The 19,298-nt window shown below is 35.3% G+C and overlaps 2 protein-coding genes and 2 long non-coding RNA genes across 7 annotated transcripts; 1 reads left to right on the forward strand and 3 right to left on the reverse strand.

Moving 5' to 3' along the window:
* Window positions 1–1,188: 1,188 nt before the first annotated feature.
* LOC125583809 lies at window positions 1,189–5,893 on the reverse strand. Of its 4 annotated transcripts, none has more exons than XR_007320861.1 (6): window positions 4,687–5,893; window positions 4,190–4,534; window positions 4,003–4,126; window positions 3,501–3,836; window positions 2,823–3,345; window positions 1,189–2,723 (listed from the first exon to the last, which is right to left on the reverse strand). It is a non-coding gene; the product is annotated as an uncharacterized LOC125583809 (long non-coding RNA). The 4 variants fall into 4 exon arrangements; XR_007320860.1 differs by having other exon boundaries at window positions 4,641–5,893; XR_007320858.1 differs by having other exon boundaries at window positions 4,637–5,893.
* A 3,057-nt stretch (window positions 5,894–8,950) lies between these two features.
* On the forward strand, window positions 8,951–9,775 carry LOC125583228 (uncharacterized mitochondrial protein AtMg00310-like). The gene has a single exon (XM_048749864.1). It carries the CDS (start codon window positions 8,951–8,953, stop codon window positions 9,773–9,775), a length of 825 nt encoding a protein of 274 aa, XP_048605821.1.
* Window positions 9,776–10,742: 967 nt separating this feature from the next.
* On the reverse strand, window positions 10,743–13,343 carry LOC106376331 (MLP-like protein 328). The gene is made up of 2 exons (XM_013816395.3): window positions 13,084–13,343; window positions 10,743–11,271 (listed from the first exon to the last, which is right to left on the reverse strand). The coding sequence occupies exons 1-2, from the start codon at window positions 13,268–13,270 to the stop codon at window positions 11,003–11,005; spliced, it is 456 nt and encodes a 151-aa protein (XP_013671849.2). The 5' UTR covers window positions 13,271–13,343; the 3' UTR covers window positions 10,743–11,002.
* Window positions 13,344–13,740: 397 nt separating this feature from the next.
* Window positions 13,741–15,842, reverse strand: LOC125583810. Its single transcript, XR_007320862.1, has 6 exons — window positions 15,445–15,842; window positions 15,114–15,324; window positions 14,924–15,033; window positions 14,771–14,858; window positions 14,080–14,234; window positions 13,741–13,952 (listed from the first exon to the last, which is right to left on the reverse strand). It is a non-coding gene; the product is annotated as an uncharacterized LOC125583810 (long non-coding RNA).
* Between the last annotated feature and the right edge of the window lie 3,456 nt (window positions 15,843–19,298).

A 19,298-nucleotide genomic window follows, 5' to 3' on the forward strand; every position in this document is an offset into this window, starting at 1 on the left:
GGCTCTATTTTATATAACGTCTTAAACCTATTTTTTATGTTAATTCAGTTGTTAACTGTTAAAATAAAATAAATATTTCTAGAAGAGGTTTCTATACAAACTTGTAATAAACACACAAAAAATAATTCAAATTTTCGAAGTCTCCCCTTCAGTTAATACGACACACAGTTTTCTTTTTCTCTTGATTGAATTGAATCTCAAAAGTGAAATGTATTCTAATCTACAGTATCTAAAAAACTTACCACATGTAAGACCAAGCAAACAACCAAGTTCTAATGGGTTTATATCCAATCGAAAAAAGTTTAGCATAACCTCTAGCTTCTTCTGGCAAATACAAATCTATCCAAGAAGCTTCCTTAACACCAGCACCACTCTTCTCTTTGCCATCTTCCTTCTTAGGTTTTACCTCAATAACCGAAGATATTCCAGCAATTAATCTGTCAATGTCATTACAGGCAGCACCAAGAGAGTCCTCTTGTTGCCGTTCCCTTCCTTTACTCCATACTTTGTAGTTATGATTTCGTTGAGGATACTTAGGTAAAGGATGTAATGCGTAGTAAAAGATGATTTCAGTAACCCTCGTGACAGTCCAGAAAATATACCATCTCTGAGAAAAAGTTTTGCCTGCAGAAAAAAAAGACATAATAGGTTTCAAACTGTTTACGGTCGAAAGTCAACGTCTCAAAAAAAAAAAACATTAGCTTAATCATCCTTAAAGCATCTAAGAAGAGTTTTTTTTTTTGGAACACACTAAAAAAAGTTTTTATATTAATATAATTTACTTATAATTAAATTATAAAATGAGTGAAAAAAACAATCAGTAAAAGAGAAAATGTCAAGAATCTCTTAGATATTTATTTGGGTCTCTCGTACAAAAACCTCTTTTCACTTTCTCTCCATCATTTTTCTACCCCTCGCCTCTTTCTTTTGTTTTATACATTACTAGTGGTTTTTCGGCGCTACGCGCCGGGTTCATATGTTATATTCTTAAAAAGTTATAATTTATATATGGTCGTAGTAAAGATTTTTTTTTTCAAATGAAGATGAAAATATATTAAAAGAGAATGACATTTTTTTTATCTATTTGTAGTGGTTATCGAATATGTTTTATGGTTTGAGTAGTAAAATATATGTTTTCTTTAAACAACATACATATACTGTTAAGTACCATGTGGACAATATATAAAAAGAACAGCATTTGAAATTTTATTTTAGAGAATAATCTGAATTTAAAGGTGTGTAACCAAACATAACTCAGTTGTATATGTGTTATTTGATTTTTGGTGAGAAACTAATTCTGGCGATGGAGCACATCAGAGAATGAGGAAAAACATTTATATTTTTTGTTTAAAAATTAAAACAAAAATCGAAAATAGTATGCAAATGAAACGGAAAATTGGAACATAAGAAACCACTTATAAATTGTAATAATGCTGATTTATAGATAACTTTTCCTACATATGGGACAACTTATGTTTGTACGAAGCCATTGGTCAATGCAGCGGCAATGGAAAGTATGGCAGCAAGTAAGAAAACATAGACAGGTTCCATTGTTGAAATTTCCGAAGCATACCGTGCATGTATCGTTTTTTTCTTCTTTAATTGGAGGCCTATTAGTTCTCTCAAGACTGGTGATGATAAGGTCAACATCAAGTCTTATAGTTTTGGTTGTAGTATGTGATGGGAAGAATAACTTGAAGATCATCAACGTCAAGTCTTATAGTTTTGGTTGTAGTCTGTGATGGGAAGAATAACTTGAAGATCATCAGTTATGTTATTGTCATCTATTGTCATCGGCTGTTTATAAATTCATTATGTATTGGGTGGTCTCTTGAATAAGCAGTTGAGTCGAGATGTTATATTTCATGGTATGTTAATATAAATTCCATACCTTTGTTAGAGTCTTTAAAATTATCTTGATTGTCGATGATAAATGGTAGCTGGAAATCAGTGATAAATTGGTCCATGATTCTTATGTTTTTACCTTCATCAATTTTAAACGAACGATTAGCTTGGTTTTATGGCTTCACTAAAATTTTGGAAAAGCATAGTAATAAGATGTGATTCTTTTTTTATAAACTATAATCGGGGTAAGTGCATTGCTCTCGCAGATACAAAATAGTTACAGAACTAAAATCATGAATCTTGGGAATACGGCATGTAACTTCTCCTTACCTAGTACTATGCTTTGTATAAATTTAACTTAGTTTTGGCTCTATAGTAAAATATCGGATTTATCTTTATTGACATAGATAACAAAATAGAACTTGCATAAGTCATGCATCTATTGGGAATTTGAGAGGTACCATGTAGTCAGAAAATGGCTTACAATAGAAGTCTAAGGGCTTATGCATTCCGTTTCTGCTCTTGGCAGCACCCGTAAATCCCACTGTACAACAAAGACCTGTGAAAATTTACGACCAAACTTCCAATGTACCTTAGCGAGTAAGATTTCCCACTTGGACCAGGGTCCTTGAGATCATCAATGTACTTCCACCAGACTCTCGTACCACATCTTTCCTTATTTGAAAGAGTATATTTTCCTTATTTTGGGGATCTAGATGTTCTCTTGCGTGAGGACAAACTCGCCGTACATTGCAGACGTCTTTCCCTAGAATAAGAACAAAGATGACTGAGCTCGAGTACATACAGTAGCCGGCTGCTAGCAAGTTGTGCCCATGTTGTCACTCGTTTACTATAAGTATTTGTTCTTCTGACCAAAGCTGCAAGGAACACACAGCAGTAGATCAACAACATTATGAACACTGTGTATCTTTTCTGAGTGGCCATGTGGAAAGTGAAAGGGAGAGTAGTTCATTTACAGTGGAAATATCATTGGACTCATAGGGGCTGTAGACACCAATTATGGAACCGGTGGAAACTGCAGCGATGATGTTGGAGGAACCGTCCAACTATGAAGTTGTTGGAGCAATTATTTAACATGAGCAATCAGAAAGAATCAGATCAAGAACTCGAGCTCCAAGATGGATTTCTCATCTCCTACTTCCCTATAGAAGAACCATCCATTTGTCAATTAGTATCAGATGATTCCCAGATTTAGACAACACAACAGACCCTCAAAATATTATTAACAAAAAACCATTTTTCCTCTTTGGTTTCAAACCCAAACGTTTGAAACTTTGGGTGAAGGCGGTTGGCTTATTCGTCAAACACACTGAGATAGAGAGTTAAGTCAAGGAGCAGTTGTGATGATGCACTATCCAAACTTGTAAAACATGTCCTCTTAAATATTTAACTGGTTGAAACAATTGTTGAGTGTATTACTACAGAGCCCTGACTTGGCCCAGAAGCCATGAGTTTGCTGCCCAAGGTGATTCCCAGGTCCTGCAAGAGACAGAGCCAGGAAAGTGAAGAAGAGTCATTGAACAAATATTCTAAAGCTGCAACTTTAGGTATTCATTCATATAAACGAATGTGCATAGCTCTTAAAAGTGATAACCATGAACCAACATAAATATAGCGTAGAGATTTTCATGTACCTGATCGATGCAAAAGTTAGCTAAAAATTTCGTGAAACGAAGACTACTCCAGCAGCTTGCTGGTAACTCTTTGGAGCAACCCTTTGCATATTAACCTCGTGGAAGCATGACCAAAGGTTTTTAAGAGTTTTCAATATCTCATTAAAAACACTGCACGTTTTAGCCGTTGATGCGTGTATAAGGTGGTTATATATTGATTTCATTTCTTTGACCATGAAAGAAGTTTAAATCTAAGACAATAAAGTATTAGGCTATGTATATCACCTACGTGTATAACCATCATCATAAGCTTACCCATCATCTGTTTTACTTGAAGGCACGTGATTGTGGAATCACCTGCACAGAAAGAAACAAGGTTTCTAGAGTAAGAAGCAGCCAATGATGATCCTTATGAAGTTATAAGCATCACATCACATAGAACATGACAAAACCCAAAAAAAAAAAAATTAAACATGACAAAGCCTACAAACGTTGTAAGAAAAGTAAGTTGACTCAAAAGTACCATCATCAGGTCAAGCCATACATTTAGAAGAGTGGATGTTTAACAGTGATGATTAAAACATACTGACAGGAAGACCAAGTTGTCTCATGCACCTGCTGTGGATTTCAACGTATTCTTCATAAGACTGCAAAAACAAACAAAAAAATGAGTACAAGACTTTGTCAAAGATTAGACAAAAAACAGCAACCTCAAAACTGGAGCTCATGATGCTTCTCAAGAAACATAAGAAAGCCCCTTTTGATGCAAAACTTGGGCTAAACCCTGAGATATAGTTGAATACGGATCAGATATATCCCGGATGCTTTAAAAAAAAAAAAAAACACTACAAACTTTTGCTACAGGGCTCTCCAAAGGCAAACCCCATGAGTTGGATCGTAAATACTTTTCTTTCTCTGGGAAATATTCCGAGGCTACACCATATCCTCTCTGCTATGAAACATGGAATCTGCTGAGGTCATCCTGGTTTGAGTAGACCGTAGAAGGGTAGGCATCCGTGTATGGCCCCACATATTGTTATTGTACTCTTCGTCTCCTGAGGAAGATGGAGGTTCAACGGAAGAAAACAAAACAAAAGTTTAATTGAGCATCAGAGAACTAAATAACTACAGAACAACTTCGATTAAAAAAGGCAAACCTACTTCAGCAGGCAGACAGGGATCGTAAAAAGTTTAAAAAATTTCATACTTCCAAGAAATGCAGATTGCCTTACTACCGTATGTGTAATGAATTAGACGGGTTGAATCTGGTGAAGAGTGAGATTCTGAGTTTTATGCAACCCTTTTATAATTGAACAGATTAAGGAAATTATGAAAGGGTAACTTAAATCGACTCCATGGAAGAGTTTTAATAAGAGAGTTAAAGGCGAATCTTAATAATGGTTTCAATGAATACGAAAACGTAACACCTCAATTACGTCAGAGCCGGCGGAGTTTCAAGCAGATGACCGCCATGGAGAAAGAGAAAGGTTACATTGGGCTTTTTGTTCGTTTATCAGATTCACCCGTTATCATCTAAACACTAACATAAAGTGGCCCATATTGAACACTAACATAAGGTGGCCCATATTGAACAGTGGAGAGAGTGCTGACGTGGCGCAAAATCCCCCATCCTACTTGCTGATGTGGCGGCCTAAGAAGGCAAATAAGCCAACTTTATATATATAGATAGATAGATTATAATCTTAAGAGATTCATCAATATATTCTTGAAAGCTAACTTTTCAAGAATCTATAATGTTCATGGGGATACTAATCACTCCATAGGTCAGTCGTCAGATCAAGAAAATCAAGCGACGAATCTCAAGAGCTTGATTTGGCTTGGTTAGAGATAATTGACAATGTCTTAAACAATGACAGGCAAAAACTAAAACTAGATTCAACATGAATTCAACAGACTAAGAAGAAGATGAAGAAGAAGAATGGGAGTGGAAAGTGTTGGGATTTATTACGTCCATGTCCGATTGTTTGATTAGTACCATATTTTTACTTTGGGCTTCAGGCAAGCCCGCATAGTTTTACTTTTGGTTTTCTTTCTAAAAAATCTCGTACTAATTAGAGTTGGACATTTATTTTTATATTTGATTTTTCTTTGTCTAATTTCTAATGTGGGACTTTGTTTGATATCACACATTCTTCTCGTCAAACTAAGGACCACAGTCATCTCGTGTGTTTCTTTTCTTTGAGAATGTGTGTCCCACAATATTTCGGTCTTTTGAGAATGTGATCACAGGTTCCATGATCTTGAATTATTTCTGCTGAACCTCCCTTTTTCTTACTTGAAGGGTCCGCTTCCTACTCGAAGGGTAGTTAGGTCTTCTTGCAGATCTTCGTCAACCTAGTGCTCTGATACCAATGTTGAGATTTATTTAAATCCATGTTCAACTTTATATTATTTGATTAGTACGATATTGTTCACTTTTGACCTTAGGCAATCCCGTATGGTTTTACTTTTGGTTTTCTTTCCAAAACATTTAGTACTAATTAGAGCTAAAAATCTCTTTATATATTAGACTTTCCTTTGTTTAATTTCCAATGTGATATTTGTTTGATATCACACATAAAGCTTACCGGCATAAAGCCTACCGGCTAACAACAACTCTGGTGTGAAATATTACCTTGGATCTAGACTTGTTTAGGAACTAGGATAGTTCATTATTGGCTCATTCCGTATTTAGTCTGATCCGACACAAAACAAATGTTAGTAAAATTTAGTCGCATGTTTCACGGCTCATTAATCTCATCCTCTCCAGATCTGATCTGGCGATGCATTAATAAGGGGAGAAAATTATTGGCCATACTTTCTCGGTTCTCCATGCTGTTGCTGTTTGGGTCTATGGAAAATAATCGAAAATAAAAATGATTATATTCAAGGGAACACATGTTATTGGGAACGATTAGGCGCGTTCGGGTCAAATTTTTCGGATTTTGGTTCTTTTTTATAACAGCTCCTAGATCTCATTCTAATAAATTTACAAATACGGATCGAGTTCGGACATAACACATCGGGTTCAGGTTGGTTTTGTATCACATCATAGAACCCATAAAGTAACCATATATCATTCGGATTCAGGTTATATCGGATCGGTTCGGATATACCCGAAATAAAATCTAAAATTTAAAAGCAAAACATAAGAAATATATACTTATGAATATATAATTAAGTATTCAAAGTAGTTATTTAAATTTTAAATATTTATTGTTAGATACCATATCAAAATAAATATGAAATTGAATATTTGAAGTATATATTCATGTTTCATATAATTATATTGTATATTAGTTTGGACATTCGGAACGGTTTCTTCGGATATCTTTTCGGATTTTTTGGTTTTTTCATCTTTTCGGGTTACCCGTTCGGGTTCGGTTAATAACACTTCGGGTTCGGATATGTTTTGTACCACCTTACAAGATCCATTCGAGTATTTTTTACATTTCGGACCGGGTACGAATCGGATTTTTTGGTTCGAGTTCGGTTCGAATTTCGGATTATGGATTTTATGCCCAGACTTAGGAACCACAAGTTGTGTCGACAATATATATATATATATATATATATTAATTACCCGCCTAAACCGGAAAATGGTTAATGGTCGACAATATAATAGCGATATACTCTAGTTTGGTACTAGTTTTTAATGTTATATACTTATATCGGTGGTGAACAAAAAATAATAATACTTATATCGATGTAGACATTCACCATCGTTGAGATATTGCATGTACTAGCTAGCTAGACGAATTCAATTGAGTGACGACACTGAATACAAGCTTGGTGAACAATCAAATAATATATGAAAAACCAAAGAAGAAATGCAGGAATGTTAACCAAGATAGAAGAGAGATGCAGACGGGATTTACATCGTTTAACATGTTTTACCATATTTTTAAAATCTCTTAATCCAGCGGTTATACTACATCATTTTCACAAAAATAAATGTTTTGGATCATTTTTATTATTTAATAATAATTAACTTTAAAAGTTTCTAAAAATTATTTGAATTTGTTAAATTACTATTGTTTTAACTTTATTAAAAACTGATAATCACAAAAAAAATATTTATTATACAAATTAGCCTACTTTCGAACTAAAGTAAATGTTTCATAGCGCACAACTAGATATCTACTAATCTATGTATTTTATATTTGAAAATTGTAAACACTGGAAACTAGGTGTTTTGTCCACACATGCGGGCATAATCATTTAACCATCATCGATAAGTTATTCTTTATGCTCTCAAAAAATTTAAAACGAACAAAGTATATGTCTTTTCTTGCATTAACATTTTTGGAAACTTTTCGCATGTTACAAATACTTTATATACTATAATTGTAGATAATAAATAAATCTTATAAGTAAAATTTTCAAATCATTGAATAATTCCTTTTCTATTATACAACATTTATTTTTATTTAATTAATATTTAATTATGCATTTTCTTGTTTATTAAGTTTTTAAACTTTAATGATTGGAACATATTTTCGGATAATAACACAGATTATATATGATTTATATTTTATTTTAAAATATATTTTATGCTTTTAGCCAATTTATATTATATTAATTTATAATAAATTCTAAAATCTAATAAATAATTTCTATATATATTTTAAAAATATATATTAAAAAGTGGAGTGTTCAAGTTGGCATACCTCCGAATCTCGATCTATACTTTTAAGAAACTCACTTTCAAAAAAATATTGAATCTAACATCCAATTAACTGAATCTTACAATAGTGAAATTCCAAAACCAAAAGTAATACTTATAAAAAATCCTGTGAAGAAGATAAATAACCTGAATTGCTGCATGGTTTCCTAAACCCACGAGAAAACTGTGCATGTACAATTTTTATGTTTTCATGTAATGATACACAATAAAAAACGTTGGACTCTTTAGCTTCAACAAAACAAACTCACAAATTTAATATGGCAATGATTGTTTCTAAGCGCTCAATCATCAAAGATGTTACAAAATGAGATTTTAAGGCGTATAATAATTAAGAACTTAGCCACTCACAACATAATGATAATTATCAAAACCAGTTATAGTATTCATAATATAATATTAATCACTAAAATCATAAACTAAATATAAGATAAACATAATTATAAATTATCGTAGATACTGTTAATATCAATAGTTAACATATATTATTTATATAAAATATTTATTTATTAACTAAATATCATAAATATCATGATAAGTATATATAAATTAAAATAAAATTTTAAATAATAATATTAATTAAACTAATGACTTATCCTGAAATCGTAGAGAAGATGACAAGTCAATAAATTATTTTAAATAATTATATTAGTTAAACTAATGCCTTATTCTAAAATCATGGAGAATATGACAAATAAGCAAATTTACTTCTCAAATAATATGACTTATCCTAAAATCACGGAGAATATGACAAGTAAGCAAATTTACTTCTTAAATAATAGTATAGATGCATAGAGTGAATGGATGGACATGTAGATGGCTCTCAAAAGGAGGAAAGAAAGTGTTGAGTAAATCCATTCTGTCAGCTCTTCCGACTTACGTAATGTCTATTTTCCTGCTCCCTTTGGAGATTTGTAAAAACATAGCAAGTGCCATTGCTCAATTCTGGTGGAGTTCGAATCCACCAAAAAATGGAATACACTGGGCGAAATGGGAAAAAGTCTATTTACCAAGAGAGGAAGGTGGCATTGGTTTCCGTATGATCCATGAGTTCAACTTGGCACTATTGGCAAAACAACTGTGGAGGCTTGTTCAATTTCCTAATTCTTTGGTTGCCCGAGTTCTGAAAGGAAGATACTATAGATTGAGTTCACCACTTAGAGTGAACTCTGCTAGTAGCCCATCGTATGTGTGGACTAGCATTTCTACTGCGAGAATGTTGTTATTATTGGGTAACAGACAGAAGATACATTCAGGTTATGAAGTAAAGGTGTGGGAGGATCCGTGGATTCCAACGACCCATGCGAGACCAGCTGTCCCTGTAGCGCCAATAATACATCCTAATATGAGAGTTAGCGACCTCATTAATCAGGGAACGAAGGAATGGGATGTTGGCCTTTTGGAGAATTATGTCAACCTTGATGACATACCACTTATAAGGAGTTTGGCCATAAGCTCAACTCATCGTCGTGATACATTCTGCTGGAACTACACAAGGAATGGCCAATACACGGTTAAATCTGGATACTGGGTGGCTCGGAATTTATTAAAGACAGAGGAGGAGAAGGAAGTCTTGGAGCCGAGTATCACTAAGCTTCAAGCATTTGCGTGAAAATTAAAGGCGCCAAAGGAGATATGTCATCTTATATGGCAATTGTTAACTGGTCATGTGGCTGTAACGAGGAATTTAGCAAGACGTAATATGAGGTGCAATAACTATTGCCCAAGATGTGGAGAGCTAGAAGAATCTGTAACCCATGCTATATTTGAGTGCCCGCCAGCTCTACAAGTTTGGTCCTTATCATCAACACCATCAAGCCCAGATATATTTCCAGTACCAAGCATCTACACAAATATGGATTACCTATTATGGAGGAAGAACAACATTATCGAGCCAGAACAAGACATAGATCCTTATCCCTGGCTAATTTGGTACATTTGGAAGGCTAGGAGTGACAAACTTTTCAAGGGGATAGACAGAGATCCTTTGGAGCTAGTACGACATGCATAAAGTGAATGTCAAGTCTGGTTTGATGCGAATGATGTGGTACAGCCAGTGGTACAAGATAACAATACTGAGGAACCCCAAGTCATAAGCTTGGGTAATATTTGCTTGATAGATGGATCTTGGACAGCCGCTGCTCGCTTTAGTGGATGTGGATGGGTCTGGATGGATAGTGGAGGGAACATTCAACTTATGGGGACAAAAAATTTCACTCGACGTGAATCAGCCTTGAATTCGGAGGTAGAAGCACTGCGGTGGGCAATGGAGAACATGCTTCAACATTCAACATGCCAGAGCTTTGGGACAAACTGTAAAGAGCTAATAGCAATGATAAAGGAACCTCATATCTGGCCAAGCTTTGCGACGGAATTGGAAAGGATAGTGACGCTGCTGATATGCTTCCTGGACTTCAACATCATTCATGTTCCACGAACACGCAATCAGATTTCAGATTTTTTAGCTAAGACTGCTAGATCTTTCCATAGGGAGTTACATTTTATTGGTTGTTCTATTCCGGTTTGCCTATCCAGACCACCTCAAGTTTGAGTAATAGAAATGTCTTTCGACGAAAAAATAATAATAATAATAATAGTATAGATATAGATATATTGATAAGCAGTAAACAAGAACATATCCAATGGGTCGATGACCACAAGAACATATCAAAGCATGATCTTACGAAGAAATAAACTCCACAAGACCCCATTTATTGAATTGAAAAGCATATTAATAAGTATTTCGTAATGGAGATGATATTGATCATGGTGACGGTGATGTGGTGATGGTGGATTGTGATGACGATGATGATGATGATGATGATGATGATGATGATGATTAAGCTTTGAGAACATGGTCGTCCATGTCAGCAACCATGCTCTTGACGAATTTCATGTAGTTGCTTGGTTCGGGGAACTCATCGGTACGCTTCTCCCATATCATAGTAATTTTGCAGACGCAACCATCCTCCGACTTGGGGATAAACTCCAGGATGACGTCATACACCTTGAGTTGTTCCATCACGTGACCTTCAAGTCCTCTAAATGTCACCGTTTTCTTCTCATCGTCTATCTCTCTCCTTTCCTTGAATACCTCTGGCTTCCCATCTTTATACATGAACACACACATTATCATATACATATTTGCCGGTGTAATGATGCAATAATATTTGCAACATCCGACTAGTCATGACTCATACTAAATTACTAATTCTATAAGTATAAATATGTTGTTGGGGGCACGAATAACAAATCAAACTTAAACTATTTGACATCAAAATTCACAATGATACGTTACTAACTGCATCAACCAATCCAGTTTGATTGAATTAAGTCATAACTCAGGACTATGGTACATATCGATTGTTTTCTTACATTTAGTTAATAGTAAACACAAACACTTGGGGCAAAAGCATGTTTGCATTTGTTTGCAGACATAAATATATATATACACATTTTCTAATTCTGTCTTGATTCTATAGAGTTGTTTTTTTATGTTTCTTTCATAAATATATCAATACAAATGCAAAAAGCGAGGGAATTGAAAATATTTATACGTAAGTACGGGAAAATGGTTCATTCCCCTATGAACTAGTTGTTCCCGGTTTTTTCACACACGAACTTTTAATCCATGCCAAAAACCACATGAAAAACGGAAAAATAATTTATTCCCCTATGAACTAGTTGTTTCCGGCTATTTCACACACAAACTTTTAAGTCATGCCAAAAACCACATGAACAATTCTATTTTTTGAATTACATAAACAAACTATCGATTTTAAACTAATTCCCCTAAAACCGTAAATGGTGTTGTTTAAACGTTAACTTGGTTTATGACATGTAGATAGTTGGTTTCATTTAAGTTGATAAAAATAGAATACTATGTTGTTTTGTTCTTCTTCTTTTTGTCAACTGCTCTTTTTCTTCTTCTTCTTTAGAAATCGTTACTCTTCATCATCAATTGAGAATAAAAAAATTTATTCTGCATTTTCGAGTTATATGACATAGTAACTGGTTGGGTAGATATTTTCGAGTTATATGACATAAAGCATATAAAGAGATCATATGACATTAATTTCTGGATTGAGAAGAATATATAAATCTCTGCAGGACCGGAACCTGAGAGTAACATCCGCTTACGGAACCAATCAGGCGTCCTAGACTACGCCAATTTTATAGTTTCTTGTGACAATACATGGAGATTGGTAAGTTAGTATTTGCTGCTCTTCTTTTTTTATACATCATGTAAAATGTTTTATTCTTCTTCATGATAATAAATTTTATCCTCAATTGATGATGAAGAGTAAAACGATTTCTGAAGAAGAAGAGAAGTTGACAAAAAGAAGAAGAAAAGGAAAAAATCGACGTAGTATTCTGTTTTTATCAACCCAAATTAAACCGTCTCTCCACCTATCATAAACTAAGTTAACGTTTAAATAACATCGTTACGGTTTTAGAGGAATTAGTTTAAAATCGATAGTTTGTGCATGTAATTTAAAAGATAGAGTTGTTCATGTGGTTTTTGGCATGGCTTAAAAGTTTGTGTGTGAAATAGCCGAGAACAACTAGTTCATAGGGGAATAAGTCATTTTTCTATTGTTCATGTGGTTTTTGGCATGACTTAAAAGTTCATGTGTAAAAAAGTCAGGAACAATTAGTTCATAGGAACAAGTACATGTGTTCATATGTATTCTCGAAAGTCGAGCCACTTGTGACATATCGGAACAAGAACAGCTATATTTTATTTTATTTCTTATATAACCATAGATAATAATCATAATTCATAAGGCAGTATATAGTAGTAGTAGTAGTACTACTACCAATACCTTAGTTCCATACATGGCTATCGACTATAGTTTAACTCAGTAGTGTGTATCAAGTTTGGAATATACAGACAGAATTAAAAGGTATAAGTAATACCGCATGTGTAGTTCCAAGTCTTGATGGCCCCGTGAGAGTCCCATTCGCCGTCGTGAATGATGACATTTTGGATGTGGTGGCCTATGGCTTCCGGGAAGGCATGGTTCTCGCTCCTCCACTTCTTGTAGTGTTTCTCCACCGTCCCTTTTAACGGAACCTCGGTCACGTATGTTCCTGACGTCGCCATTTTTTCCTATCTCTCTCTCTATAAAGCTTCGACTCTTTTTTGTTTGTTTTGTTTGTTTTGGCTGATGAAAAAGCACTTGTCGCCGCCTTGATTTATATAGTGAACGTGACGGTAAAACATTGTTTCTACCGTTTCTCTCATCGATCATTTGACGGTGAAGTTACTTTTCAAGGGTAATCAAATTCTGATCGCTTTTTAATGTGGGTAGTTGGCACAGTATATCTGCACTTAGAAGATAATCATGCCCATCTACACATTTATCGTGTCTATTCGCACCACCATGCGTTGAAATAATATATTTATAAAATATTTGTTAAATAAATAATTTTTATGTATTTTAAAATAATAATATAAATATATAAATATACTTTAATGATTTAATTAAAATAAAATTGAAAAAAGATTAATTCAATTATGTTACAATTTCTAATATTTTGAAATTAAAATAATTATGAAAAAATAGTATATAACTTAATTTGAATGATATTAAATAGATTTATTTTTAATTTGGTATTGTGTTATTACAATTGCTACAGTAATACATGTATTACAAACAGATAATGCATAGATCATCCGAATTATAATAGTAATGCATACATTTTTGCCGATGATACAATGTTCTTCTGCTCTGCATCACCTGAGTCCAGCAGGAAGCTACTACAGCTTCTAACACAGTATGAAGCTGTCTCGGTTCAACAGATAAACAAAAGTAAATCAGCCATTACCTTCTCAAAGAAAACTCCCACGGCGATGAAAGAGGAACAAAATTAATTCTTGGAATTTCGAAGGAAGGAGGAGAAGGAAAATACCTTGGAACCCTATAACGTTTTAAACGCCGTAAGCGTGATCTGTTCACATCCATTGTAGACAAGATACGGCAACGAGCCGTAAGCTGGTCTACCAAATGCCTGTCAAAAGCCGGGAAACTGACGATGCTCAAAGCGGTGCTATCTGCAATTCCAACCTACACAATGTCATGTTTCGAGCTTCCGGTTAGCATCTGCAAAAGAATACAATCTGCCCTCACAAGATTCTGGTGGGATGGCCCAAACAATAGGAGGAAAATGAGTTGGGTTGCATGGGACAGGCTAACCAAATCTAAAGCAGAAGGGGGACTCGGGCTTAGAGATATTCAACTCTTTAACCAAGCCCTAATGGCAAAAATTGCGTGGAGGATCATTACCGTGCCAGACTGTCTCCTAGCTAGGATCCTAAAGGGTAAATATTGCCATAAACAAAGTTTTCTAGAGGTGGATCTACCCTCCGTATGTTCTCATGGCTGGAGAGGAATTTTACATGGTCGAAATCTCCTAAAGAAAAACCTAGGCAAGGCTATTGGGAACGGTCTATCTACAAGAGTTTGGAGGGATTCTTGGATCTCTCTAGACGCGCACACCATACCGTATGAACCTATAGAAGAGGAAGCCGTAGACCTACGGGTGTCCGATCTAATTACTGATGACCTCAAATGGAACAAGCAGAGGATAGAAAGATTCCTACCTGATTTTGCTGATCAAATCCAATGCTTGCAACCAAGTCTGCGAGGAGTAGAAGATATATATGTGTGGCAGCCACTCCCTTCAGGATCCTACACAACACGGTCGGGTTATAACTCGGCGGCAAACAACAACCAGGAGCGTCAGAGAATCTTACCTGTTGAGGAATTTGATTGGATCAGGGATGTTTGGAAGACATCGTGCTCCCCAAAGATGAAAGTCTTTATCTGGTCTGTGATTCAGAATGCACTGCCTCTGGGGGAGAATCTACAAAGAAGGGGAATCAATGTCAATGCTAATTGCCCGAGGTGCAATGAAATGGAGACTTCAACACATATCTTCTTTACCTGTCCGTTTGCAAAGAAGTTTGGGACTGCATTCCCATAAAAGATACAGTTCACCTAGCTGTCACTGATACTTTCAAAACGATGACAACTTGACTTCGCTCAGCGGTTTGTCTACCACCAATAGGAGTCTCAAAATCGATTTTCCCGTGGGTAGTTTGGTCGATCTGGAAGGACCGTAACCTCCTGGTCTTTGAAGACAAAAGTTTAAGTCCTGCAGAAATAGCGTCAAAAAGTTTAAACTTAGCGAGGGAATGGAGTAAGGCTCAGGATTCACTACCATCAGGAAAGAACAACAAGATGGGACAACAAAAAACCTCGGTATTGGTCTTACCCCCGCCAGATCTCGAGATCATTGTCTGTAAATCAGATGCGGCATGGGACGCAGCACGAATCAGAGCAGGCCTTGCATGGGTGTTAAGAGGGAGACAAGAATCGGCAGTGAATCAGGGGTAGACGACTCAGCACTTTGTCATCTCTCCACTGGTCGCCGAAGCTCTGGCCGTAAGGGAAGGTCTCTTCAAGGCGGTTAGTCAAGGAATCTCAAATCTCTGGATGTGCTCCGATAATCGATCGCTCATTAGAGCAATCAACAACAAGAATCAGGGGAAGGAACTGGTGGGGATCATTGAAGATATTCATGATCTCTCTTCTGATTTTGTTTCAATCGCGTTTTTTTCATATTGGTAGAGAAGATAAAAAAGAGACAGGTGCTTTAGCAAAATCTGCCCTTTGGAATTCTATGTTGTAATGGATCTTCTTTGGGCTGGATTGCCTTTGGACTTTATTTTAATGAAGTATTTTGTGACAATAAAAAAAGGTTAACACCATAAAAATTATTCTAATAGTTTAAAATTTTGTCGGATTTGAAATCTAGCAACATCTGATGATAAATTTGTCAATCAGACTTTTCGAAACAAACAATAACACACATACCAAAAATCAAAACAAAATAAATTCATAAATCAAACATTTAAATATAATGTTATACAACCGAAACATGTGATAAAATGTGAAAACATCATTAGAAGTTGTTGAATTTCAAATCCGGCACACTTTTAGTTGTTAGAATGATGGTTATGATGTTAGCAACATAACACATAATAATTCAGAATATTGCTATGTGAGACATACAGTTGGTGTAGTTGTCAATCATTTTTTTCTTAAGTATATCACACACTTTTAGACAAAATCACATCTTTTGTACAAATATTTTTTAAGTGAATAGATTTAACTTCATTCAAAAAAAGAATACATATTCAAAGAAGTTGATATATAAAATACATTAGATTACATTATATACATGTACAGACTTATATATGCAGTTTATATGAAAAGTTAACTACTTTTATACATATATCAATATATGCATCTTCAAAGCAACTACTTTTATTCATTTAATCATTTTCAAATTTTCAATCATTATTTAGTTGCATAATACTTTATGTTAATGTTGCTGTATTATAACCCAAAATCAAGTACTAATAGTGTGTGTTTATAAGTTATATACTTATTCATCAAAAAAAAGTTATATACTTATATACGAGATATATAATTTATAAGAAAGTTTATTGTTGCAATTTTATAGCCGATCTTTATATTTTTCATTGTTATAGAAAATAAAACACATGATCGATTTTTGATCCCATGCCTGGCATGGTGATTATGCATTAATGCATTAATAGTTCGGATTGGGGTTGTAATTTTTAGCTGGACTCCATTATGATTTGTAAAATAGAAAGGCGGAAACTTTTTCTGAAAAGAGAGAAAGGCGGAATTTTGGTAACCTAAAATTATGTTCATATCAAAATTACGATATGTGTCTATCAAATAAATGTATGTTTCACGGAAAAAAAAACATTTCAATTAATTCAGGATGGTCTAGTGGTTGAAACATTTACTATAAAATTATTAAGGTATTAAAGTTCGAATCTTTTCGCAATGAGTTTTGATCATCATGGTTATTATGCAAGATTTAAGTGACCAAAGTACCAGTTTTCACGGCCGCCAAAGATTTGTATGAATTTTGGTCTGAAGTAAAAAAAAATATATTTTTATAGATTGGTATTTTTTTTTACATATATTGTTAGATAGTTGATATGAACTCACTCGGAAAAAAAAATTGTACAGGTAATTTGTTGGGAAAGTTAGAAGATCGGACAATTTTTAAGTTTGAATTAGAAATTTGGGCAAACCCATGTTTTAATTAGTTTGTTGGGCAACCTAGTAGGAGAGAGAAGAAAAAGTGGACAGTTTTAACCTTTTTGCCCAACAATCTTGAGCTGAAATTCGTGGGATCAGGCTGTCTTTTGCCCAGAAAAACTTGCCCCAGGAATACCGACACACGCGCGCCGGATGTGCGTGTAAGAGACGAATTGAATATTATATTATTTTAATTTCAGAAGGAAACATGGTATTGGGCTTCGTTTTTGGGCTATTTGACCCCAAAACTTGAAGGCCTTATATGTGATGATTTCTCGCGGGAAACAACGGCTCCAAGGTGGACGAATGGCCATTAATGACTAGTGACTTTGGAAAACATGTATTTTACTTTAATTTATTAATTAAAAACAGGGCAACTATTAATTATTTAATACAAAAACGTACGAGCCCTATCTCTTTGCATGTCTCCTTGTTGAGGAGTAAAAAAGGCTACCGAACAAGGGAACTTGAGGCAGCGAATTTTACACACAGAGGCATGAGCTGCATCCGATATGGTGAGGGAGGAAAGGGTATGGCGGATGGTGGGTGTTCTGTATCTAGCATCGAAGGTAAATCATATATAAGCCGTACACCATTGCATTTATGACATTATAGTTATTGCTGAAATCATTTATTACAGATTTGAGGGTGTTCGGAATTCAGGTGTTTTTTTGTGCGAAACTATATTTATTGCTTCTGATTAGCACATTGAATTTTTAAATAAATTTATGTTTTTTTTTCGTAGGTGTTCACGATTCATACATCGTTGTAATCTCTGGACGGTGGATTATGTACGACACTGGTGACTGGGATTTTAAACTTGATAGCGACCGTATGGGGAGGGCTGTCTATGCGAAGTTGATAACTTCTGTTGAAGACTTGAAGCGGGCCATTATTGAGTCATACGGTCTAGTTGGAATGTCTGTTGCCGTTGAGATGTCATATTGGCTTGGTGAACACGGATCTTGTGCTGTTGGTGAAAGAGAAACTCCTGTTCAAATTTCCAAAGATAAGGATTTCGACTTGTTTACTTCGGCACGTAAGGTGGACAAGTACATCAACGTATTTGTCACATTCAAAGAGGAAATAGATGGGAAAATCCATTTTCTGAGGCCAATGGGAAATCTTTTGAAGTCCAAAGAAGTTGCCAGCAGCAACGAAATGCAAGTTGGGAGTACGTATGCTAATGTGCACACCCGGAATGAAGTTAATGACGGTGAGACTGATTTGACCGAAGATGAAATAATTCTGATGGGAGTTGCGGAAATTGAAGCAGTTTATGCCTCAAATGGTTTTGGGATGCGTGAAGTGGATGGAACTGCATGTGAAGTTCAGAATAAAGTGGAGACGACTGAAGATGCTGCGTTAGGGGAAGGCGAAGATGCCGACGATGAGGATTATGATTACAATTTATGGCATGATTTTGTTGGACGAAATTGCGAATGGGACGATGATAAGGATGAGGATGGAGGGGTAGGTGGTGGTGGTCGAACGAACGTTGCATATGGAGGTGTACGTGGTGAGGTGGTGACTAAAACGAGGAGTGGACGAACTAATCCTTCTTCAAACAAAGGCAGTGGTTCATCTACAAACAAACAGCGTACCGCAAACCCACCATCAACTTTTGAAGATTACGTAGATGAGGGTAGAGATTACATAGGCTCATCTAGGATTTCGATGGAGAATATTGAAGAAGCAAGTAACAATTTAGGTGTCAAGTCAAGTGATCAAGTGGCCGACACTGAGAATCATTCAGATCCAAATCAAGAAGAGGACCCAAGTTTGGACAACAGCTCCCAAATGTTGGTTCTCCAGACTCCTCCAAAGCCGTTCAACATGCATACTCGGGAAGTTGACGACAGTGATGATTTCGTTGGGCAGGTCCCTCAATGTGTTTCGTCTAGACCGACACATGATACATCTGATGGAGAAGACGAGGATGACGACTTTGTCGAACCGGTACCTCAGTGTGTTTCGGGTGGTCAG

The sequence above is a fragment of the Brassica napus genome, chromosome C3, assembly GCF_020379485.1.
Source record: "Brassica napus cultivar Da-Ae chromosome C3, Da-Ae, whole genome shotgun sequence".
NCBI lineage: Eukaryota > Viridiplantae > Streptophyta > Magnoliopsida > Brassicales > Brassicaceae > Brassica > Brassica napus.

Coding starts and splice junctions, on each gene's coding strand:
- LOC106376331 (XM_013816395.3), bottom strand. CDS start 13,270: ATGGCGACGTCAGGAACATACGTGACCGAGGTTCCGTTAAAAGGGACG. Junction 11,272..13,083: donor GACTTGGAACTACACATGCG/GTATTACTTATA, acceptor TCATGTATAAAG/ATGGGAAGCCAGAGGTATTC.
- LOC125583228 (XM_048749864.1), top strand. CDS start 8,951: ATGCATAGAGTGAATGGATGGACATGTAGATGGCTCTCAAAAGGAGGA.